This window comes from Pezoporus occidentalis, unplaced genomic scaffold (genome assembly GCF_034315485.1).
Source record: "Pezoporus occidentalis ecotype Australia unplaced genomic scaffold, CSIRO_AGI_Poc_V1 ctg338, whole genome shotgun sequence".
Taxonomy (NCBI): Eukaryota; Metazoa; Chordata; class Aves; order Psittaciformes; family Psittacidae; genus Pezoporus; species Pezoporus occidentalis.
In genome coordinates this window covers 107,429-132,061 of record NW_026915355.1, presented here as the reverse complement: position 1 = coordinate 132,061, position 24,633 = coordinate 107,429, and the positions used below count along the sequence as shown (strand labels likewise).

Below are 24,633 nucleotides of genomic sequence, written 5' to 3'. Positions count from 1 at the left end.
CCACACTTAGCAATTCTAGCACATTATGGAGCTTTGCCTCCATATGTTTCTCAGGAAAAGCAGCCCCATTTCTGGGAACAACAGACCCAAAATTTGAGAAACAGATTTCAAGATGCTGCTCTGAGCTTGTGACCAAAAGGCACAGGTAAGGGCTCAGAGCTTCTCAGAAAACACCTTTCAGATCTTAAAAGCAAACATAAAATATCTCCAACTATACAGACAGTATGGAGTAGCTCAGTACTGCCAGTCATTGAAGGAAACAGTCACTCCATGTCAAAGTACCTCACAGCAAAAGAAAAGTTCTTAGACAGGAGTGTAATTTCTTTTCACTATGGGAAGTGACACTCTGCGAACTGATTCCTGAACCAAGACATCAGAGCACACATGCAAAGAAGCAAGACCTGCTTTTAAATTGTACTTGATGGTAAACCACGATTCCTTCTTCCACAGCATTACCAAGGAATGAGCTCATAGCATCTACTTCCCTTAAACGTTATCCACCTCTTTTTCAAGTTGACTAAAAGACTCTAATAGAAAGATTAATCTGGGGTGGGAGGAAACCACCTATCTTCTCTTTTAACATCATATCCAGTCACATACCCTTAACTGGCCCATTGCTCAAGAGCTACCCCACGTTGGTGGCTCTAGATTTGTTTCTTGCTCTCTACCTGCAATTCCAAACAGTGCTTTTGTTTCTCAGAAATCTGATTCTTCAACGCCTGCTTCTCTTTCAGCAAGTTCTCCAGTGACAACGTTGACCAATCCAGCTTCAGTTCTTCACACCGTGCCTTAAGCTGCAATGACACAAGATAAACAGATCAAAAGACAACTTTCTCCACACCACCCAAGGTGCAAGCTGAAAGCCAGGCACCTTCCAACTGGATGTAAGCAAGAAGCTTCTTAACCCACTGAAAACTCTCAGCTTAAGCCAGGCATCACCTTGTGGTCCCCACATAACGTGGCAAGATGTGACCTGGTCCTTTCTAAAAGCAGTGTTATCGCCCACCCTCCCTAACCACTTCCACATGCCCTTCACCTACCTTAACAGTTTGAGCTGCCAAGATGAACAGTGAAGAGTTAAAACAAGCACTGGACAAACCTCTTGGAGAGAGATCCAGATTCAGTTGCAAGAACATACACAAGGGCAAAGCCGTTTACAGGACACAGCTGAGTCAACTGTCACCTGAGCATTTGGTCAGAGGGAAATCAAAGAAGGACCACCTACATTCTTTCCCCCATCATTCCTCCCTCTTACAGAGGGGCTATGGCAGCTGGATGATTTATCAGTTGTAAAGATCCCCTGAAGACAGGGACAGCACTGGGCTCCTGAACTGTCCTCCTTAAATAAATGGCACCAACACCCTGCTACTCAGACACAAGCACTGTACACACCAGCTGTAAGCTCTGGTTCCTGAGTTCGCTGTTATCCTTCTCCAGCTGTTTCGTCTGTTCTTTCAGTTGCTGATTGTGAGCAGAGATCTCCTTCTGAGCCTGAATCAGGTCATTGTATGTTAGAGCTTTAACTCCCAGCTACAAAATGAAGAGTGAGGAAGAGAAAGAGATCACTCAGTAAGGTCTTGACATCCTAATTCCAGATGATTGTCACATTCAGAAGTGACACCGAGGAGATCTTGAAATGGCAACACAAGAGTTTGTTCCTTCCACCAGCAGGGAATACATCCTTCACTAAACTACCACAGTGCTCATGGTCTGTCACCCCCTGGCTCCTGGACACAACGATTTCAACAATGAAGACAAAACACAACCAAAGAGTGATACAGATTCCACATTCTTTAGCATGATCTGCTGCAAAACAGGGGCTCAAGACCTGGGACTACTCTGGTCTTATTTTTACCAAACTCGTTTGCATGCAGATGAGTAACAAGCATCCACTCCCACCAGATCAGGGCTACCTCATCAAGTTTCTGCTGAAAAAGACGTTTGATTTCCTCTTTCTGTGCCTGGCAGTGGGTGAATAACTGCTGTGCTGTCCCCAGTAACTGAGCATTCTTTTCCTGCAAGAGAGAAGAGTGAGGAAATACACTTTTAGCACCAGCTGCAGCATGGTCCCTCTTAATGAAACCATTACACCCAGTTTCTGTAGCAAGTTGGAAGTGAAACTCAGCTCAGAGGAGAATTGTATGAACTAATCTAGCTCTGCCTCAGGTATCTGTGAGCCTATCCTACACAATGCTCATGGAAGACACACAGTAAATTAAAACACTGTGGGGGAAGATAGGAAGAAAGTCATCAATAAGCCAAACCACTTGTATCTCCAATGGCAGAATTACTCCAGTGGGCCACATGACCCTTCCACTCACAGAACATTTCCTGCCTATAACATTCCTTGACTAGATACTTCCTTACTCATTTCATGGTCATGCACCGTGTGAGCAGCAAAGGGCAAGGACAGGACTTTGCTGAAGAGCCTCATTTATTCCATTCCCACATGAAAGATCAGTGCAGCAAAAGCAGCAAGCTTTGGAGACTGACACTTTTCTCCAACTTTAGCTGCTGATGCCAAATGGGAATTGTGCAGAAACTGAGCCATGGCTCCAGAAAACGTGGAGGACCAGGGCAAAAAGCACCTGGATCTTCCAAGCAGGGGAGCAGCAGTGCTGGCAAGTTCCACCTGTGTGAGAGAACACAGGACCTGGCATACAGCTCGCGTTGCCTCTCACGCCAAGGACTTGGGAAAGCAGCTGAATCACTGCAATGCTAAACAGCCGAATCACTGCAATGCTAAACAGCCTGCCACAAGTGATGCTGAAAAAAGCCTTTAGGCTTTCAACAGCAATTATTTCATCCAGCCTTCACAAGCAGCAGGAGCTGACAGCTCCACCTAAGGGTAATCTGGTGAACCAGCAACTCACAGCATCTTCACTGACAGGGTTGGAAGGGGCCTTAACGCTCACCCAGTTCCAACCCCTGCCATGGGCAGGGACCCCTTCCACTGGAGCAGCTTGCTCCAAGCCCCTGTGTCCAACCTGGCCTTGAACACCGCCAGGAATGATGCATTCATCTTGTGTATTTTAAAACCATAATACAGAAACATTTTTCTTGTACTTGAAAAACCTTCATGTAATAGAGTGTCATTAAACAGGCTACACAACAGCATCTCATCCAGCAAAGTTCTGCTCCTGCCTTTGTGAACTTTAACTTGCCATAAGTCTCATGCTTAATTCCTCAATTTTAATGTCTTCAAGTATGCAACAACTCGTAGACACCAAAGTGAAATGATTACTTTTCCACACTCAATTTCCACTTTCAGTGTATGGCACGGTACTTGCACACTATCATTTCTCATGCTGTTTCTGGGCAAGGAGATCAGTTAACTTCATGCTGACTTTCCCGACCAGTAACAAAGAACCAGAAAACTACACTGCTTAAGGAAAAGGTTGAAAATTCAAAGTGCTGTTACAGAGAGAAAACAAATGGAAACCACCATAGAAAAAGTCTGCATCAGCACCAACCGTCAGTAATGAAGAGGGTGGCACAAATCAGCCTCTGTCATTTGGGGAAAAAAGAGCTCCCCTTATGGAAAACTCCACCAAACAAGGCTATGGCTTTATGCTGACACCTTCACAAAGGTCACAGAGCTAAGGAAAGCTTCCATGGGGACTACCAGAAGCTGGAACTGGACAGGAGTGAAAGGTTATTGTTGAGTTCTATGGGGGAAGGTTCCTTCACAGAAGTAGCAGCAGAGTCTCTCTCATCAGGGCTAATTTATAAAGCGATTAAATTATTCAGAACTGAGGGAAAGCAACACAAGAAGCAAAGGGGTTTAGCTGGAAATCTTCTCCCTCTGCTGGGGAGATGGCTCCATAGCAGAGCCAAACACCACAGCTGCAGGAGTTTCTTTGCCTTTCCCTGCACTTCAGCCCATGACTTGGTAAATTTACACCTTGCCTACCAGTGCAATCTTAACACATTAAGATTCTCACTACTAAGAATGCTTCATTAAATCTCTTAAATCAGTGATGACAGTTTGGGGCTTTTTTATTCCCATAATTCAATTTATTACACGTTTAATGAACCATCCTGATGCTGCAGTTCTCAACTCGTTTAGGCTTTCTGACAGTGTGAAAACAACAGATGTCAAAAAGCAGGAAATTCAGCTCCAAGGAATCAGTATCCGTGTGTTTTTCAAGACAGTCCTCATTCAAAGTTGCAGCAACCTTTGGCTAGATTAAGACCAGTTTAATTATCTAAGAGCAGTATGACTAGCAAGGTGCAGGACACAGGGAAGCCCCTCAAAGCGGAGGGTAAGGATGAGTTCAGGCAGCACATGCTGCTGGGGGGCGACCACCACCTCTTGCTCCCCCGAGACATTTAGAGAAGAAAAGCAGCTGCCAATCCCAAGTGGGAGAAAAGGACACCAGCTTCCTGCAGAGGAACACATGCTTCATGTCAAAATCAGAGTTAAAAACACAGATACTGAAGTAAGCCTTATTAGATGGAGGGGCACCAGAGGGAAGAGGGGAGGTGCATCTCTCCCACTTTGTAGATGGGAAATTTAAGCACACAAAGACTGAGTTAGCAATAAACTCCCTAGGTTCAGCCTAAGCATTACTCTGGTGGAGTCTTTATAACTGGTGTTACTTGCACACAATTTTCCACGCCCATCCAAGGCATCTGGTAGTCTGGCAATTTTGTTTAGAAATGTTAAAAACGAGACTGACCTTTTCCTGTTCCAGTAACTGTTGCAGACTTGCTTTATACTGAGGAGTTTTCATATATGCCATGAACTGCATGTACTGGATCTTAAAAGAGTCTGCAAAATAAATAAGGAGGTTATATGTTATAAGCGAGAGTAAGTGCAACACTCCTATTTACCCCTGTTTGCTCCCTTGACACCTCTCTCCCCTTTCCCTCTCTTGCTTTTTATCTGGACTGTAAGTAAGACCAAGCCATTAAAGATCAATTTAGAGCATGCTGAAAATCCATCCTCTGATGCCAGCTGAACTCTGGGATCCATTAGCTCCTTCTAATAGGTATCCCAACAGAAGTCATGACAATACATTCAGAAACCAGAGGAAGACAATGGGTGCTAATGGTGTTCACATGATGAAAGAGAAGATGAACATCTTTCATTATTTCTACTTACAGTGCATTAAAAGAGATGAGCTGTAAAAGCCAAAACCAGCCCCCAGCTCAGAGGGCTCCTTCTCTCAGCTTCACAAAGACAGGGCTTGCTGTACTCCTACTTCCATACACACAGATGACATGCTCTACAGCCACATTCACTCTACTCTCCAAGGAGCATTTGCTTATCACTGTCTTATCTCCAGTCTCCTATTACACAAGGAACCTCCCTTCTCCCCAGCCCTCACTACTAGGGCTCCTGTCATCATAAAGCCAACCACATGATTAAGACCAAGCTGCTGCAATCACAGGCAGCCAAAACAGGTAATGAGTAGAGAGACCTCTGCAGCAAGGTTTACTCCAGACAGGTGTTCATCTCCCTGCTTCCACACACACCCCAACATAAAATGTTCCCCTAAATCACTTTTTCTCTGTACAGTAAGAACCCAGTCATAACTGTAAGACACCACAGCAAGAGAGGAGAAGTTTAGGACATCACTGATGTCCTCGGTCTCTACATAGACAGGAAGATTACATCAGATTCCCAAGTGACCCTAGACTGGCTAATGCTCAATGCCCAGAAATGGGGGGGGAAACATACACCACCAGGAGTCCCTAAAAAACACTCTCCAAGTTTTTCCCTAAATCAACTCTTGCACATGGAATGTATTTTCCAATCACACCACCTTTGTGACCTCAAACTTAGGCACTATCTCATATACTTCGCTCTAAGTTATGCAGAGAAAATGGCATGATGTTCCCCAAGATTTAAGAATAAGAGAATGGTTTCATTTAAAATAGTTACTTCTGACTAGACACTTCCATTTAAAGTTATTTTTAATTCCTGCTAAACCCAAGCTTATTTCCTTTTGTGCCAAATATGAGCTGAAACAATGCCAAAAAGCAAATACAGACCAAGACATCAGCTTCAGCAGCAAGCAAGAGAAGAGGCCTTGTGGTGACACCAACAAGGGGAAGAAACTAACCCTCTCTCCTGTTCAATATACAGCTTTCCACAGTGGCTGTCTATTAGTAGCCCTTTGATGTTCATGTTCAGAAATCACACATTCACAAACCTCACAGTGGAGGTTCCCATGCCAAGCAAGTCACAACACTGCAGTCTTACCTAGCAGCTTCTGTAGTGCAGGTGGGGTAGGTGTCACCAGTAGCTGGTTAGATGAATGCCGTTGCACTTTAGGAGGTAGTTGGTAATATGGACTATGAGGTGACTTGTATGCATCTGGAGAGAGAAACAAAGATAACCTTTCAGATTATGAAAGCCAAGTGTTTCTGGCACTTTAGCACCGGAGAGCCCATCATTTACAATGGGAGATCCTGTAACTTAGCAGGATCACCACACTGCAACAGATTGTTTAGAAGGACATCTACAATTTATCCTTAGAACATTAGCAGCAGAGACAAGCTCAGCAACAGCTTCTGGCCCAGTACCTACAGACAGGTTCAATCACCATCTTCTCACAGAAGCATACCATCATCTCACAGGGAGCTTTGCTTTGGTGGCAAGAGAGAAGTTATGACACAAAATCAAACTACGCCTAGCAATAAAGGAACAATAAGCTTCAAGCACGCACTCAGAGCCTCAGATCCTTCTCTAGGCTCATGTGGCAGGGGGAGGCTTCTTCCACTGCCAACTTTGAACTCACCCTGAGGAGAGGATGAAGATGTCTGTGAAACAGTTTGAGCGTGCAGAAGTTCTAGTGCAGTTTGGCTCTTCTTGGTCTTACGCTCTGTGTTTGCAGTGTTCATTTTCTTGGGACGTCCCCGTTTCCTGCCTGCCATTTTCCTTCCTTTTTTACTCAGCTTTTTCTTCCGGGCTTTAGAGGGAGATGGCTTTTTAACAGAATTTGCTGCAGCCTTTTCTTCTTCAGCACCAGAATCCTAAAAGACATGTGGAAGCCAAAAGCTCTTCAGCCATTCCTACCTACATGCGCAGCATTCCTTTAAAGCAAGCATTAATAACTTTAATAATTTTATGAGAGGAAACTGATGCACTGTAGTTAAATAACTGGCCAGTGAAGTAGACTTGGTTGGGATAAGAGCTGTCCCTAACACCCAAGGAGCTGCACTCATTCTCTTCTGGACTTACTCATAACAGAAAAGGAAATCTGTTACTGTTGTCTAAGAAAAGATGATTATTGATTATATTCTTCAAGTGAATTTCATTAAAATCTCAATGTATTTTTGTGCATGAACAGTCACTGCGTTTCTAACAGTATTATGCAACTGAATGAGAAAGGAAATGAGTCTTTGCAGGAGAGACTCAGCACACTTTGAACTCCATTCAATGGGTATGACTCAGGGAGAGCTCTGCAAGCTGGTGCTGATGGCAAGCGGGTGGACACCAACTGTTCTATTCATCTTGCAATACCTTTTCTCCAGAATTAGTGGCACAATACCCAAGTGCAGCTTTTATTAAGTCACTCCATCATATTTGTGTCCACAGCAACAGCTATACCAGTTTACCCATTCAGAGAACACGCTTCCCACAGAATCAGTTTTTTCCTGACACCGGTTCTGAATTCATGCACAGCTAAAGAGAAAACACATTCTCCTCTATGAAAATGCAGGATGTCCACCTTATTTTCTTGAACCTTCGTTGGAGTAGTTGTGTTGCTCTTGTTTTCTCTTTGCTGTCGACGTCTAGCTGCCTCTTGTTCCTCCTGGAAAGATGTTTTCAAATAAAACATTAAAAGAATAATCATTTGCTCCTGTGTTTCTCACTTTTTAACACACACCACTGTGTTTCCCAGCTTAGCCTCCCCCAAAAGCCAGGTGTAAGTGCTCTTGGCACACAATGCCCGATTAAAAACACCCCAAACTTCTCTTACCAGCAAGGGAAAAAACTTCACCTGCCTCAGGCAACACTCAGTGGGAAAGGGAAGAGCAAGTCACCCCTTTGTACTGCATTACCCTCCCTAACGGGTTTCAAACATGCAGCCACAGGGCAGAAGAGATTAAGCCCAAACCTCCTCCTTTATTCTTCTCCTCCCAGTCCCATCCCCCAGATCACACACTGGTGTTAGAGGGTTTGGGTTTGGTTTGGAGGGGGGGTGCTGGTGTTTTGTTGGCTTAGGGTTTTAATTTATGAAATATTTCAACAGTTTTCCCTACATCCCCAACATTCATGTGTTGTTACATCACTTTAAAAATCTCACATGACTTGAAATGGCAGAGCCATTAAACATCATCTAATTCAACTTTAGCCACGTCTGTAGAGGAAACTAAAAAAACCAAAGCAGCAACTTTTCAGCTTAATTTTCGGGTTTCAGTAGGGGCAGGATATTTCAAGGAGCTCATTTAAAGCCTTTCCCTACCTTGCAGGGGAGGTTTCACTTGCGTAACAATTCTGGCAATTCCATCACCTCTTCTGCTGAAGAGGTAGAAATGGCACCATTTCTTCACCATTAAAACCAGGGAAGTTCCAAAGCACAGGGATGCCACTCGAGGAGTCATTTTTCCCTCCAACTTTGAATTCAGCAGCCTGAACAAACCTCATCCCAAAGCTCCCATTAACCTTTTTTCATTAATTCCTGAGCAAGTCAGTTGGAAGACAAACGTTCACCTCACGTTCTAAATGAAGTGGCTTCCCTTAATTCTCTAACTGGGAATACCAGCCCCATTGCCTAGCTCAGATTAATACAGCCCAGCACAGCCTCACAAATCCTCTGCCATTTTAATTCCACTCTTAACAGCAGAGACTGCAGCAACTGACCACACATTCCATGTCTCAGCATGCCCCAAAAGTAACATCTCAGAGCACTCTTCAGCTTCGTTTTCATGCAGCTGAACACAGGGACAGATTGAAACTATCATTTCTTTCTTTAACTTCAGTTCCTAAATGAACAAACTGCTCTTTATAGACCTCCACTGCAAGGTAAGAAAACCTGTGGCTGCCCCATTAATTCTCTATTAGAAAGCTCTTGAACATGATTCAATTAGTGCTTAATGGCACGTGATGCTCCACTTCAATCAGCTCCATGCCCACATTACTTTCTTATCAAGCAAATCTGATTTGCTATCAATTCTGTACATCTTTAACAAGTGATCAAATTCCCTGTAGTGGCTGCTCTGCTTAGTTTGAGTTTTCTACCAAAAAAAAAAAAATGACTGAAACTTACCCTGAGTTTCGGATTTTTGAGACTAGAAAAATAGTTTTCAAGCTGGAAACAGAAAGGTAAGAGTCATTTTCAAAGTCACGAGAGATGAATACAACATATCAGCATTAAACAAATGCAGAACTGCAGAAATCCTAACTGGCTTTCTTCAGATAAGCTACAGCAAGAAGCCATTGACATTCACTCTTCTGAATGACGCAGACACACTGGCAGGACATAATCCACGCCTCAACAAGGTTTTAGCATCTTCACCGCTGCCTGTTCTTGTTTTAAAGCTTTGTGTCATGTATCTGCACTCAGCAGAAAGTTATTGTCAATGGAGCTATGTCGCTCTTATGCGCCACTAAAATATTCAACTGCACTTTAGGTTATTCTTTTAACAATTATTCTTTAACATTATTAGACTACAGCAAACATAGGAAAAAATCTTACTATCACACTGCAAAACAGTGTGGGAATAAACTATTTCCCCACAAAAGCTGACATTCCTATAGAGTTGTTTCTGTTTTCTTTAACTGAAAAAAACCAACCCAAACCCCAGTGAATGCATGAGTATTGTTACAGAGCTTTGGCTGGTTCTACATCAACTTGACAGTTTAACTAGAATGAGGATTTACTGCTTGAATATGATCAAACGAAATGCTCCGTACACCACAAAGCCAACTGAGGAATTAAAGACCCAGATAGTCTTTAGTCAGGGTGGAAGCTATAGCACAAGACCACGATTCTGCATAGCTGTGTATTCTGGAGCACGAGACAGAATTATACCTGTAAATCCATGGACCTTCAATGAACTAACAGACTGCCAGAGTACTGTCCATCATTATACTGTTTGCGCAAGATGCTGCACCGAAGCAGCCAAAGGCTACCAATGATGTGTGCTACAGGTCTAAATATGCAAGGAAATATGAATACAATTCCCAGAAACAAGGAACTGAAGTTGGCATGTTGACTTCAAAGCAGGTAAAGCAGCCAGAGCCACCAGCCTGTATTTATACTCACTATGGTTCGGTCAATAGTATGCAGGTAGTAAGAAACTGGTTTCCCGGTCCATGACACAGACCCTTTCAGTGGTGATAGCTCCACAACTCTCATTATAGTGCCAATATCTGCAGGAAGAACATCAAGTTAGGGAAGCAAGGCTCGCTCAGTTTGGCACACAGTTGTACCCAGCTGAAGCTAAGCCATGCACCAGTAAGGCATGTTTCTTCAGAGACCACCAGCCATTCTAGAGTAAAACTCTTGTTCTAGTGCAAGCTTTTAATAGACAGAACTTCCCTGGGTTTCAGAGGCAACTTTTACGAGGAACCCAGCGACCAGACATCTGTGCTAACAGACAGGATTTAATTAGATAGAACCGGCAACAGAGCACCATTAGAGCCAACCCGTGTAAACTGCAACTGTACTATATTGGGACTGAGGACAAACATGGTTTGTATTTGTTTGCTTGCCTATATTTGTTCTGTTCCCTAGAATTAATAGGTATGGGATGTGCCTAAGCATTTCCAGAACCACTGAACACTGAGTGAGAGGCACGGCTGTAGAAGAAGTTACGGCACACTTCTAATTAAATAGCAATTACCCAGAAGAGTCAAAACACAAGGTTTAGGATTCAGCAACTTCCACCACTATTTTAACCAGATTTTAATACTTGCTTTGGTTTGTCCTGGCTGTTTCCACATTTCTATTTCTTTTTCCAGATGGGACTAACTAAGGACAAAAATGGCACTGAGAAAAAATGTTGCCTGCTTCCTAAAGTTTTCTCTTTTCCACTATATTTTATAATATAGGAAAATCACAAGACTCAAATCCTACCTGGGCACAAAAGAAACCCCACTGAATAAAAGTATTCTTAAAACCCTACAATAGGGCAGCAGCATAAAGCTGGCACAGGAGGCTGAAATCACCTCTCTGCATGTGAAGGTACTGGATCCACAGCTCCAAGTGGATGACATTCCCTGAAAGTGTCACTTAGAAGAGGCCACTAAGACCAGAACAAGTCTTGGGTTTAGCACATCCCATGCATGATCATTTGATATTGGCACATCCCAAATACAGCACGGTCACAGAATGGGATTAAGACCTAAAATTTATACCAATAATATCCTCTCATTACTTGTAGCATAATTTCTTTTCAGGATCTCTTCTCTGAATCCCTGGAAGAGTTTCCTGTTACTGGAAGCTATTATCTACTCTTCTGCTAAGCAACCTCTTTCACTCAGATCTTCATTAGCTATCTCGATATAATTTTAACATCAACATTCCCATTAAGCATTAAATAACATGTCATATACACAGATACATAAAACTTCAGCATTCTAGAAAACATTCCACAGGGGGTTGAAAGCTCAAACAGGATAAAGAAGTGGCTCAACTGATCGTCATAATCAGGGCTTTTATTCAGTGCCCCCTTTGCCTCCCCACCTAGCAGAAAGACACAGCAAAATGGTCATGAGCCAGGGAAGAAAGGGCTTGGGAGGCCAAAACCCCTTATTTACATAGGCAGGTCTCCTAAATGAAACCTCAGAAGTGCCTTCTTGCATTTCATCTAGTTCTAGTGTGCTGTACAAGAGGTAGGAAGCTTTACTTAAGCACTCTTTGTCTTGTTAGCAAACTGACAGGCTGATCTCAGCTCCCTGGAGGCTTGAGGGTTTCCAGGATTACCATTCCACCCTTTAAACTCGTTTTATTTTCAAGCCCATGTCTACAAAGGATTGCCAAGCCAGGACCCAACGGTTAATGAGGTTCCAAACAATCAAATGCCACAGAGAAGAGTATCAAACAGGAAGGAAATGGGCAGGTTTGCATGTCTGCTGCACAGGACATTCACAGTTACTCAAGCTTCATAAAAATAACTCACAATGGGGCTACTTCAGTGAAATGCCTTAATGACAGTCTTCAAATTACTGTTCTTGAAAAGCAGTTTGCCATGAGTGTCAGGCCAAGCACAGGAAACACAGCTTGAGATCTGTACCTCAGTGTGTTACCTGCCATGTTTGCATAAGGAGGGGAGTAGGGCTGGTTTTGAATTTAGGGAATGTTTTGCACTGGACACAGTAAATGTGTAAACCCCAGCCTGGATCCTTCTTTTCCTTGGCAAAATTCAACAATAAAAGCTGAAAAAAGGTCACAAGAAAAAGCACCATCACAGGGTGTTGGTAATCCCCAAACCTCATTGAACTGAAGCTCCCAGGCTTGCGAAGGACAACGTTGGCACGTATCAAGTCTACTAGATTCAGAAGGGAAGGAAAACTCTTGTTGGCAACAAACCAGACACAGCAACTGGGCGTTTATGGGCTAGGCCTGATGGATTTACAGCACAGAAGACAAGGCATTCAACGTTGAACATTTCAGCTTCTAAGCCTCACAAATCATGACTGGTGGGATTTACCTGTCCAAATTCAGACAGCTATTGTATAAGGAACTCACATGCAAGTTCATCACTGCAGCCTCTTCGTACTTAAAGACATTAACCACGCTCCTGAAAATCCTGATTTCAACACTTAATTTCAACCTCTTCAACTGTAAAAGATGCCCAGCCAGGGAAAAACTGTCATTACATCTAAAGGAGGAACCCCACAGAAGAGTGGTGGTTGGTTCCAATGGGGGGGGGGGGGGGGGGGGGGGGGTTGGTTTTAAATACATGTCACTTTGGCATGTGTGCTATCATAATACAACAGCATTTTTCTACTTACACAACTCTTTAAACCACAACCCAACCCCACTACAGACACGTTCAGATAACAAATACACCATAACTGCAATGTAACAACAAAAGGGGCAATCATACCACTCAAGTTTCGACTGTTAATTCTAAAATTCAGAGGTGCAAAAGGTTTTGAGGACACAATTCTTCCACCTGGAAAAGAGGAGGAAAACAAAAAAGAGAGCAAAGTCAGCTACTAGTTCTTCTAGAAATAACTACTTTCTAAATCTAGCCCAGCACAGAGCCCTGAAGAGCAGCCCTAATCAAACTACCACTTGTATGTCATCACCAAAAGAAAACTCCTTAATGCTCATTCTGATAGCATGCAACAAAGTCAATCTCTTCGTCCTGCTGGGTAGCTGGGAGGGGATCCTCAAGGATCACTACAAAATGACATCTTCAAACACTTCCAAAAAAAGAGCCCGTTAATTCTCAGTGGCAATTGATGGGAATTTCAATCAGGAACACCACCATCCCAGTCCTATTTGGTGTCTTTCATGCACAAGTCCCCAGAGCCCTCTTATTTAAAAGGCTGCTCCTCTCCATTCCACAGCTATCTGAGGTCATCCAGCCCAGAGCACAGAGCCCCAGCACCTTCTGGGAAGAGAACTGAGGTTTCTTCATTGGGTTAAAAAGCCTGCCCCACCTTGCCACTTCTCTCCAGCCACCACTAAACAGCAGCTAAAACGGAACAAAGATCACCCACTAAAACTAAAGAAGACAGCTTAAGTTAAGGGGTTTTACAGTTTGCAACAGAGCCCAAAAGTCACATTCTTCACTATCAGGGGAAGCCACAGCTGCTTTGTTCATGCCACACAGTTTTCTTCTCAGAAATAGTAATTTTTGTTATTTCTGCCATAACCAAATTATTACTTATCCAAGTGGTTAAGAGGAAGGAAAAAAAAGACACCTCAGGCAGCCTAAGGGTCACAGTGGGGTTACTGGGCATCCCGGGTCACTGGTGTCTGCAGTGAGACACACAAGACATCCAGTGATGGTGCTCCCATTTTAATACTGATTAGTGAATACCCAGTACTCCGTGTGACAACTTTAAATAGGATAACCCAAGAACTGCCTTCAGTATGCAGCTACAGAAATATTATATTGTACTAGACACAGAAAGCCACCTGTATCCTGGGCTGCATCAAAAGGAGTGCGAGCAGCAGGTCAAAGGAGGTGATCCTGCCCCTCTGCTCTGCTCTCCTGAGAACCCACTTGCAGCACTGTGTGCAGTGCTGGTGCCCTCAAACATAAGGACTTGGAGCTGTTGGAGCAAGTCCAGAGGAGGCCATGAGGATGCTCAGGGGCTGGAGCAGCTCCTGCATGGAGCCAGGCTGAGAACATTGGGGCTGTTCAGCCTGGAGAAAAGAAGCTGCGTGGAGACCTCAGAGCAGCTTCCAGTGTCTGAAGGGGGCTGCAAGGATGCTGGAGAGGGGCTCTTCATTAGGGGCTGTGGTGATAGGACAAGGGCTTTGCAGTCTCAGCCACTGCATGTTTTGTCGGCTCCCGTACCAAGTAAGAGAGGACCAGCAGTTCCTCCCACCCCCCAGAGCTCTGCAGAGCCTTCACACACAGAGCTACCTCCAAGCAGTCAGGGAGGCCAGAACAGATATTAAAATGGGAAGTAAACAGCCCAAGAAATACCCATCTGGGGCGCAGATGCTTGCTGCAAGGCACAGAACAATACCCACCAACCTGGCTTCTTTAACTAAGGCCTCGCCACCACCAGCTCCCATAGCAAGCAGGAAAGCAATGGGAAAAGGTTTGAAGTTCTTTGTTACCTTCCTTCATGTTTGCAAATCGCTCCTTCAGTTGGTGATCCACCTCAGGACCAAAGGCAAAATTATTCACAAAAATAACACTGCAAGATAATGGTACAGTTAAGGAAGAGGGACAGGCAAATGGCACAACTATACCCCTCAGCTGCCCCCACAACCACAGGTCACAGTCACTTACAGCCTTTACAGCCTCTTCTGGAACTGAAAAGTGCTGCTTGTCCCTGTATACAGCCACTTCCAGCTAATAAAATGCTTTCTTCTTGCATATAGTACCTTACCTTTAGCATTCACTGGTAAAAGATGTTAAAGGCACCCTGCTCTGTGCTCCTCTCAGCACACAGCTGAGTTTTGCACCAGAAGTTTCAGCATAAAACCAATGTGCAAAATGTTTTCACCCCTCTGTCATGGTGAGATCAAACACCACACTCTTACGGTAGTTAATTCACACATGAAAAGCAATGCTCCAACACAACAGACACGTTTCATGCCAGTGCCTCCTCGCGTGCATTTAAACTATTATAGCACAATATCAAAATGTATTTTCTCTTCCAGCTTTAAATTTACCCCTCAGTGCAAAAAGACGCCTCTCAGCACATCTCCCTGTCCTAAACCCAGCACTTCACCCTAACCCACAGTGCACAGTTGCACCTTTCTGGGTTAGGAAATGGAGCGAAGGGGATTTGTTCCTGAAAAAAAACCCCAGTCAGACAGCAACAAAGAAACGTGCCCATAGGCAGAATCACACAAATGATGAAATGGTTGGTGAAGAAACAGAGCACACCACAGATTAAAAAAGAAATATCCTTTATTTTTAAGAGCCTGGGTCCAGTCCAATTGTCCCTGGTGCCCATTTCCTACCATAGAATCATAGAATGGTTTGGGTTGGAAAGGACCTTCAGATCATCCAATTCCAACACCCCCTGCCATGGGCAAGGATGCCTCACCCTAGACCATGTCACCCAAGGCTGTGTCCAACCTGGCCTTGAACACTGCCAGGGATGGAGCATTTACCACTTCTCTGGGCACCCTGTGCCAGCGCCTCAGCACCCTTACAGGGAAGAGCTTCTTCTTTATATCTAAACTGAACTTCCCCTGTTTAAGTTTGAGCCCATCACCCCTTGCCCTATTGCTCCCCGCTTGCAACAAGAGCCCTCAACATCTCTTGGAAGCTGTGGAGCATCCTGCACATGCAAAGTGCCAAAGCCATTCTAGCATATTGTTCCAAAATGAAGAAGTAACTTCTTTGCAAGAGGTCTGTCTGAAAACTCCCCTCCTAGCGCCTCCACACATGAAACATGTTCAACAAGGACAGTGAGTTTAAGAGTGGCAGCCAAAGCTATTAAAACCCATGGATGAAAAACTGTCTCTACATTAAGGGGAAAAAAGAAAATGTTATTCTTGCTCTGCCTTGCTCTTGGAAATTTGGGAAACCCTGCCTGGCAAGTAAGGCTAGCAGGGGTTTCTTCCTCCGCCTTCCCACCCTGTGCCAAAAAATGAGGCCTTGCAAAAGAGCCAAGCATATTAATGGGACTAGAAAACATCCAGGGAAGGAAGGGAAAAAGATAAAGCTTGCCAGATCCATTTCTTTAGTGTTAATTTTGGCACAACACTTGTATGCGCAGGGCAGAAGTACGGGGGACCCCCGTCCACCTCGCCTTCAGCCCTCGTTCCTGCACGTATTGCTAAGCCACAGGGCCAGTTCCTGCAGGAATCCTGCGTGCTGCACAGCTCCCACGGCAGCGCTCAAGCACGTACAGCCCTGTCCTGGTACAATCCCAGCCTGTGCTTCCAGCCTGGCCGCTCACGGGAAGGGTGGCTCTTGGCTTACTGAGACTGAGCTGAGCTCTTAGGCAGAAGCTCTTCCCTGGGAGGGTGCTGAGGCGCTGGCACAGGGTGCCCAGAGAAGCTGTGGCTGCCCCATCCCTGGCAGTGTTCAAGGGCAGGTTGGACACAGGGGCTTGGAGCAAGCTGCTCCAGTGGAAGGGGTCCCTGCCTGTGGCACGGGGCTGGGACTGGATCAGCCCCTTCCAACCCAAACCAGTCTGTGGGTCTGCGATGGGGTGGCTCCAATGGGAACTCATCAGACAATCTGCATCTCTCTAGATGGAGCTGATGCTGAGCAGTTGGCCCACTCGGAACAAACACCAACACCTACCAGTTGTGAGCAACAATCTCCTCCTTTTTGAACTTCTACATCACAGAGCAAAGGGAGTGTGGATCAGCAGGCACACCGTTAGCTGCACGCCATACAAAATAAACATCTACCAGCATTTCTGCATGCAGTTAGATGTACTCCAGCTAAAAATAAATAAACCAAATTCCATTTGCTCCAAGGAAAGCTGCGCAGACAGCCGAGGAGCGTGGATTTGGAATCACAAGCAACAAAGCAAAACCCCGCTATGCAAAGCTGGGCCAAGCCTGTCCACAAATTAAAAGGCACCTCTAGAAGTTTAACTGAGGTAGGGAGCAATGCAGGAGTCATCAGCCGGGCAGACGCCTGTGTGATGGGGTACTCTTAAAAGAGGGTGTTGGAAGCAGTCCATAGATTGCCACAATGCCGAGGACTTCCAGAGAGCCCTCTTGGACAAGTCTTCATTCCCCCACACAACAGGGTGGCCCAGAAGGTCATACAAAGATCTTTTTTGTTCCATCCATAAGGCTGGAAATGCAAAGCCTTTAAAGAGGCAGAGTACGTTACTGCTTTAGCCAATTTACTCCCTTGCTACTACCATCAAAAAGGAGTCAAATCCTCTGTACAGATCCTCACAGAAACAAATCTTCAATACAATCGGCTCAAATGAATTCCCAATTTAAGTTAGAACACACTCACTTGGGTCTTTTTAATGGCAAGTGAGCCTCGCAGTACGCACCAATAGCCAAAATAACCAGCGTTTTGCCAGAATCACCGACTTGAACAACAAGGATATGCAAAACAAACAAGAGGCTGATACTTCTCTGCAGAACCAGAATTTATCTTGGATACACCCTTGTATGTATTATCATGGGACAGACATTTAAACCCATTCTTCTAGTCAGAAAACAGGATCTAAAGAGGCCAGTATAAAACTTGGCAGATACACTTCTGGTATTTGCTATGGAAATTCTATATAAAAAGCTGGCCAGCCTCCCAATTTCCATTATACAAACTCCCAGATATTCAGTTCATAAAGCAGCATTCAACTGCTGCACTGTACCTTGTGTTTGCAATTCTCTCTCTCCATTCTTCTGAGAGGAAGTCACCTCTTTCCAGCTGAAAGAAAGACAACACAAAAACACACACACACACACACACGAGTTAACATCGTTCCTTTCTGCTCTGGAGCAAACATGTTGTACTAACTCAGGGGTGCCTCTGAAGTAAGGGCAAATGAAGGCTTTAGGAGATACCGAGGAGATGAAGCACCCAGAGCTCCTCAGGTCCTGGAGGTGGCCTCCCCCTCTGCTCCCACCCTCATCTGCTCTCCTGCCATGGGATGAACAGGGAAGGGTCTCCAGGTATCACTGATGCCCTACAAGGACTGTGCTCTATGGAGAAGCCAGCAATACCCTGCAGCACCCGCAGCAGAAACCAGAGCCCCCTCAAGACCCTGCTGAGCCCTGTGGTTCCATCAGACCCCTCAGAGTGGGAACCAGAGCACAGAGCCATGGTGCCTGCTGCAAACCCTGCCTCGTAATTCAGGCTCTTGTTGCAACAGATGGCAACCTCTGATCTTCCTGTGGTACTGAATCTAAATCTCACATGCTCCTAACACTTTGATGCTGGAAATCAAGTGACGTAAAGGCCTTATTTGAAAGTAATTCTAGTTATGACTTCAGTACCTTTCTGATGAAACCCCATCACGTGCCAGGTTAATACCTGCAGCTCCATAGCCTTCCCACCATTAAGTCATGCTTTTGAAATGCCAGAGGAATCTATGGGCTGTTTTGCTGTGCCCCAAGTAAGGCAGGAGAAAGGTTGCGGGAGGAAGATAAGAGGAGGAGAGAAAAAACAACATGCAACTGTATAATTAATGACGATGACACACTTTGAAGGCGCAGGTAAGATGATGGCTTAGATCAGAACCTCAGGAACATCAAAACAACACAAAGTGACTGCTCTGGAATCCCTTTTCTGCATATATTCTTTAGTATGGAAAGAAAGGAGCATTTCACATGCCAGCACTCAGCGACAATTCAAACAGAACTGCAATGCAGACATGCTCCAATACTTCGAAACCCTGCTAGCTGAGCTAGGGTACCTGTCCCAGAGAAGCACTAGAGCCTGCTTCCTTCCATTGTAGCCTCCCCTTCCCAGCAGAGCAGTCTGATGCTCTAGTGGAAGGTGTCCCTGCCTGTAGCAGGGGGTTGGAACTGGATGAGTTTTAAGGTCCCTACCAGCCCAAACCATTCCATGATTTTATGATTAAGGAAAGTATCGAGGGTTCTCAGGCAAGAGATCAAGAACTTTGCAAAGAGCCTTAAGGGTCAGACACTAACCATGCTGAAAACAGCAGGTCAGAACAACTGAAGTTACTTCAGTTCTGCCAAGCAGGTAGGCTGACATAAGATTTTAAACCAGAATTACTACCTGTGTTTCCCACCTGCTGCTAGGGGATGCATGCTTTGATATCCCTGCTATAGTAAAACCAAAGCATACGTTGGAGACTGCACTCACAGAGATCCAACCTAACAACGTCCTGCTAGATACTTCCGAACTCTAAAGGGGAAACTCAATGCAACATCAGAACAGTTCTAAAGAAGACTGAGTTCTTCTCACCTTATATATAGAAACATTTATTCTGGAGCTCTAGATGCCCTATTTGTGAATGAAGACCATCTCTAGACTATTTACGAGATAACTTTGTCTCAAATCTTACCTCTCTGGTAGTGAATAGTTTCATGGTTGGGCAACCAAGAGACAGTAGAAGAAAACCCACATGTAAGGCAACTGTATTTATTTTACAACCATTTTTGCCAAGTCAGCTGCTCTGTTGCACTCCTCCCCACCACTGGTGTCTAACGTCTGCACGAGGTTTCCAAACGCCAACAGGAGAAAGAAAAGAAATGGCACAATAATAAGGAAATGTGATTATAAAGCCATAGCTCAGCAAGAGAACAAAGAACCAGCGGAACCTGAAACTGCTTGGAAATAAGAAGCTTCATATAAAGGTCTTGAAATCTAACCTAAATGGCTGTTATGCTTTATTTGGATCCAGTCACACTATATGTTTGTCCTGCCAATGTGGTTAAGAGCACGGTTATAACCAAAATCTCTGGGTTTTAACCCAATATAACACATGGAAACTGAACACTTTTTCCTCTGTCTCCTTTTGCAAGATACAGCATTTTACAATTTAAATGCAGCACAGCCCTGTTTCAACCCATCTATTTTTGTATTGGAACACTACCCTAGCTCATACTTAGCCAAGAGTTGAGGGGAAAATCTCACCAGGAAAAATACTGGCGTACAGAAATAACCAGATGGTCAACTATGGTTGGGAGAAAATTGGTTATTTTCTCCCCTCTGGAAGGAAGACAGCAATTCCTGGATCAGTGCTCTGCCACAATCAAACCAGAGCACAGCAGCTACCTGACTGACTCCTCCTGATGACCAGTTTCTTCACTTACTGTACTTGGGGAGCAGTGATTAATAAATGATGGAGTAACAGGAGGAAAATAGGACCTTCCCCATCAACTGACAATGGCAATCCAACAAAACTCCCCCCAAATCCCAGTCAACTCTGTGCTTTACAGTCATTATGAGAGCAAAACAAAAACTGGTAAGGAACTGCCAAGGCCAAGGGCTGCAACAGCTAAACCAGTAGAAGAACATGGTCCCTTATGGTCATGGATGGAGAAGGTGGCACGCCAGTGCAAAGCAGAGGTGACAGCCACAGGGACACCCTCAATCTCTTCCCACCAGTGTCCCAACCCCCATCCTGTTGCTCCTCTTGCTGTGAAACTTAATCTCCTTAGTGAATAATGAATGGAAGGGACCATCTGTAATGCAGATATTTTCATCTGATTAGACAATGCAGGAGTCGTGCTTTATCTAAAAGGATAATTAGCTCAGTGCAATCCGCTTCACAGAGCTGCCAGCCCGCATTAGTTCTAAAGTTAGAAACCAAAACAGGTTTCTCTTCAGGTTTTTCTAACAGATAAATGTGCTCTACAGAGACTGCAGAAATAGGCACAGCAGCATCTGTGGCTCTTCCTGTAACTCGAAGAAAACTGGCAGGCCAGAGCCTGGGGGAAGCAACAAGAGGTTCGCTCCAGCGCGTGTGCGTTCAGCACGTACCAGAGCGACAGTTCCTGAAGGTCAAGCCTTGGTGGCATGGAGGAGAGCTCCACTCCCAGCCCAGCACTGCCCTGGGATCTCTCTGGTAACGGCTCTGTTTGACCAGCTACACAAAGCCATAAATTCACACGCAGAAATGTCTCATTCCAGCAGCCTCCATGCAAACACTTGGCTCACAAAACCCACTCATTTCTGCCTGGAAAAGTACACAGGGTTATTTTTAGGTTCCTGTTCTTTTCAAAAATAACTGGAGGCACGAATCCAAACCTCCAAAATGTGGCATCATTTCAAAGCCACAGGGGACATTTGGAGGGCTTTTCAAATACCAAAACATGGACTTTCCCGCTGAAATAGGGCATTCAGAACTATCTGGGACAAACAGCTCTCCTGCCCTTTCCTTAGCTGCAGTGCACTGCTGAGCAGTGGTAGTTTTTAAGTACAGGTAATGCCAGTAATCCCTACAAAGCAGCAGCTGGCACCAGGCAACAAGAGACAACTTGTACCCAAATCACTGCTTTTGCTCAGAATGGAGGTTTCCAGGACAACAAGCCAGACAGAGCACCCCAAACTCAGTCAGAAACAAGGCTGCAAGCTTACAGATGCCAGGCTTCTGTTGACTGATGCACAACAAAATCCACCTCTAATCCATGGGCTGACCCACAGAGTATCTGCAGCTATTAGGAGCTACAGGGGTTTCCTCTGAGCAGGCAGCACACGTGTCAGAGGTGTCCAGCCAGCAGGAATCCCAGCCTTTAAAAACGCTGACCTGGTGTTTCCTGCACTTCTTTTGAAGCCTTGTGCAGATGATCTCCACCCACTGCTCAGACAAGCTTTTATGGAAAAGGGGAAGGTCTTCTGTTATAACCTGAGCAAGCAACATCAAAGCAAACCCTTACCATCAGCAGTCCAATGTGTGACTGCAGCCACCACCAACTTCCCTTGCAGAGACCTACTCTAACCTACAACTGGAAGAATCCCGTAACAGGCCATAGGCACTGAGGACACACAGCTTGCACCAGGGGTACCCCTGAAAGAACACTGCAGCACTTTGCTCCATGGCAATCAGCACTGTGCCCTAGATACCTGGAGATGGCTCTGATTTTGAGGCCACATGAGGATATGTACAGTCAGAAACCATGAAAACCCATCTGCCTCTTGTGATACCGCTTTATAATTGGATGACTACACATGTGCAGAAATTCCCCGAGAAAGCCTCTCTAATTATCCAGGCCTAATAACCTCTGAGAAGTCTCCTGTTTCCTTCAGACAACAGTTTTCTTGAAAAGAGGGGGTAAAGCTAATCTTGGAAACTTCTCAGCTCCATGGGAAAAGAAACAAGACGGTCAACGGAGCTGAAATAAAGTGATGCGTGCTGGAAGTGGGACATTCCAGTCCAAACAGCTGAAGCAGTTGATGATGGAAAAAGCCCTGAAATACTTCATTCCATCTGAATGCAGAAGACTAGCAAGGAATATGATTATCCCTAACCCATCAGGAATTAGACATCAACAACCACACGACCATAGCACAGGGATGTAAATATTTCCACGTCGTAACACTAGCATTGACTGTAAAACCTGAGGAAGATTCTTATCAGAGAGCATTACTCTCTTGGTTTAGTTTGGGGGGTTTTCCAATTAGAATCCTGAGACTCAACAGCTCATCATTTAAAATGAAACCCAGTTCATTTAACAGGATTATGAGATACAGTTATCTCCAGTAGCTGAAGGTCAGGAGACTTACAGGCCAACGTATGATGAGCAACCTGCCTCCCACTCCTGTCATGCCCCAAATGGATCTTCTCACTCCAAAGCTGCCATGACGACCCATTACCAGCAGCTGGGGCTCTGCAGAAGCTTCAGGGATCCAACATGCCTCAGGACAGTGCTAGAAGCTGCTGGAGAAGTTTTACCCACTGTTATCATCTGAAAGTGACTCTCAATGATGAGCTGTTTTACTGAAGGTATCTGCGTGCACGTGACAGTGTATATTTTGCATGGAACCACGTCCCAAAAGAGACTTTTCTTCTATGACTGTGGACAAAGGAGAGTGGAAAGACACCTGGAGGGTTTATTTTAAATGCTGCCACTGAGCCTTGCTCATCAGAATTCACATGTCCACGTTCAGAACTTCCAGCACATGCTGATGGGGAAGGCAAGGAAGCGATTCTGATGGTTGCAGAGCTGATATGGGCAATCAACTGCTGCCTCACCAGAAAGACAAGACTTTGGACAAGCCCTTTCTGTGAGAAGTCAAAAATCCATTTGTATTGGAAAGCTGTAGAAGGCTCTTGGCTGTTACAAGAAACAACCCAAAGCAGGATTTGCTGCTGCCTGACGTACCACAACCTTTCCAGCAAGGCAGTGGAAGTCAAAACCATCATCCGCGTTATTCAGTCCAAGCTGCAGGTGGGTTCTAAGACTCCTTGCCTCAGGATTTAGGCCAAGCTTCCCTCCTCCAACATAGGTTGCCCAAAGAAATGGCAAATGCCCCATCCCTGGCAGTGTTGAAGGCCAGGTTGGACACAGGGGCTTGGAGCAAGCTGCTCCAGTGGAAGGGGTCCCTGCCCATGGCAGGGGGTTGGAACTGGATGATCTTAAGGTCCTTTCCAACCCAAACCATGCTATGATTCTATGACTGCCTGAAACATTAGAGTGGAATTCACAAGTTCAGCTCTTCTGGTGACAGACTATTCCAATTTGTGCTTATTTAGTCTACAACATTGGGAATTTTGGGACTCCACTAAGCATAATGAAGGAACAAAGTTGTTTTCCAGAAAGATAAAGACACCGAGTTTTCAGTTTCATGCCTCCCAGTGTCTCCTAGCTGCATTATGTTTGCTCTCTGTTTAACCAGAGTCACGTATAGAAAATGTTGTCTAAAGAGTTACTGAAGAAAATAAACTGCTTGGCAAAAGCCTTGGGTGTTTGAAGAAGCAATAAAAACTAAGGAAAATCTGCCCTGTGCGTCTACATGTAAGCAACCAAAACCTATTTCAAGCATCACTACAACATGGTGCTGGAAACAACTTTCCTTACGACATGCAGTGCTCCAAAGGTTCAACTCTTCCCAGAAAGGCAGAAAAGAGAGCTTTTACTCTAAACCTTTTTCAGAAAACAGAATTATAAAAGCCAAAGAACCTAGCAAAAAATAAATAGCTTTGTTTCACTGTAGTACCAGACTCTGTCACTTGGAATGCGCAATATGGAAATGCTCGCTGCCTACGGCAATCAATATGCTTTCAATATTTTAGTCCAAGTTCCTATCCTACTCTTTAAATTACACAGCTCATAAGCTGAGTATCTTCAGGAATAATTCCTTTCATCTAATGCCAGCTGGGTGACACAATGGAAAAATGCCATATGGCCACTTCATGAAAAGTAAAGCGTTCACAGTGTTTCCACAGCAGGAAAGAGTTAGCAGCCCAATATCAATCCTGCTACAAACTAGTCCCGCAGCAGGCCCAGCATCCCTCTGAAGAGGATCACGCTCTCCAATAAAGGCATTCCAGGAAGAAAGTGCAAAGAGGCAGGTGGCACCATCCCCTTCTGCAGCCTGCTTCCTGAAGGGAGAGTCGTAGCAACCTTCCTCACAAGATAAGCCCTGTAAAGAGCACCAGGGATCCCAGAAGACCCAGAAAACTGGGAAATA

At 44.8% G+C, this 24,633-nt stretch overlaps 2 protein-coding genes across 7 annotated transcripts in view; both read right to left on the bottom strand.

Moving 5' to 3' along the window:
• Nucleotides 1-24,633, bottom strand: part of SF3A2 (splicing factor 3a subunit 2) — a 93,043-nt gene that overhangs the window by 33,871 nt on the left and 34,539 nt on the right. The window lies entirely within an intron of this gene.
• DOT1L (DOT1 like histone lysine methyltransferase) overlaps nucleotides 1-24,633 on the bottom strand; it is a 65,813-nt gene that overhangs the window by 13,766 nt on the left and 27,414 nt on the right. For all 6 annotated transcript variants that reach the window (XR_009966797.1, XM_062629434.1, XM_062629433.1 and 3 more), the window contains 12 exons: nucleotides 17,900-17,955; nucleotides 14,709-14,788; nucleotides 13,012-13,080; nucleotides 10,224-10,330; nucleotides 9,225-9,266; nucleotides 7,683-7,766; nucleotides 6,750-6,984; nucleotides 6,212-6,325; nucleotides 4,683-4,774; nucleotides 1,914-2,015; nucleotides 1,393-1,530; nucleotides 669-794 (listed from right to left, as the gene is read on the bottom strand). Coding sequence is in view for 5 of the 6 variants with exons in the window: in XM_062629434.1 (XP_062485418.1) it covers nucleotides 669-794; nucleotides 1,393-1,530; nucleotides 1,914-2,015; nucleotides 4,683-4,774; nucleotides 6,212-6,325; nucleotides 6,750-6,984; nucleotides 7,683-7,766; nucleotides 9,225-9,266; nucleotides 10,224-10,330; nucleotides 13,012-13,080; nucleotides 14,709-14,788; nucleotides 17,900-17,955 (1,245 nt within the window). In the remaining variant the exon portion in view is untranslated. The remainder of the gene's footprint in view (nucleotides 1-668; nucleotides 795-1,392; nucleotides 1,531-1,913; nucleotides 2,016-4,682; nucleotides 4,775-6,211; nucleotides 6,326-6,749; nucleotides 6,985-7,682; nucleotides 7,767-9,224; nucleotides 9,267-10,223; nucleotides 10,331-13,011; nucleotides 13,081-14,708; nucleotides 14,789-17,899; nucleotides 17,956-24,633) is intronic.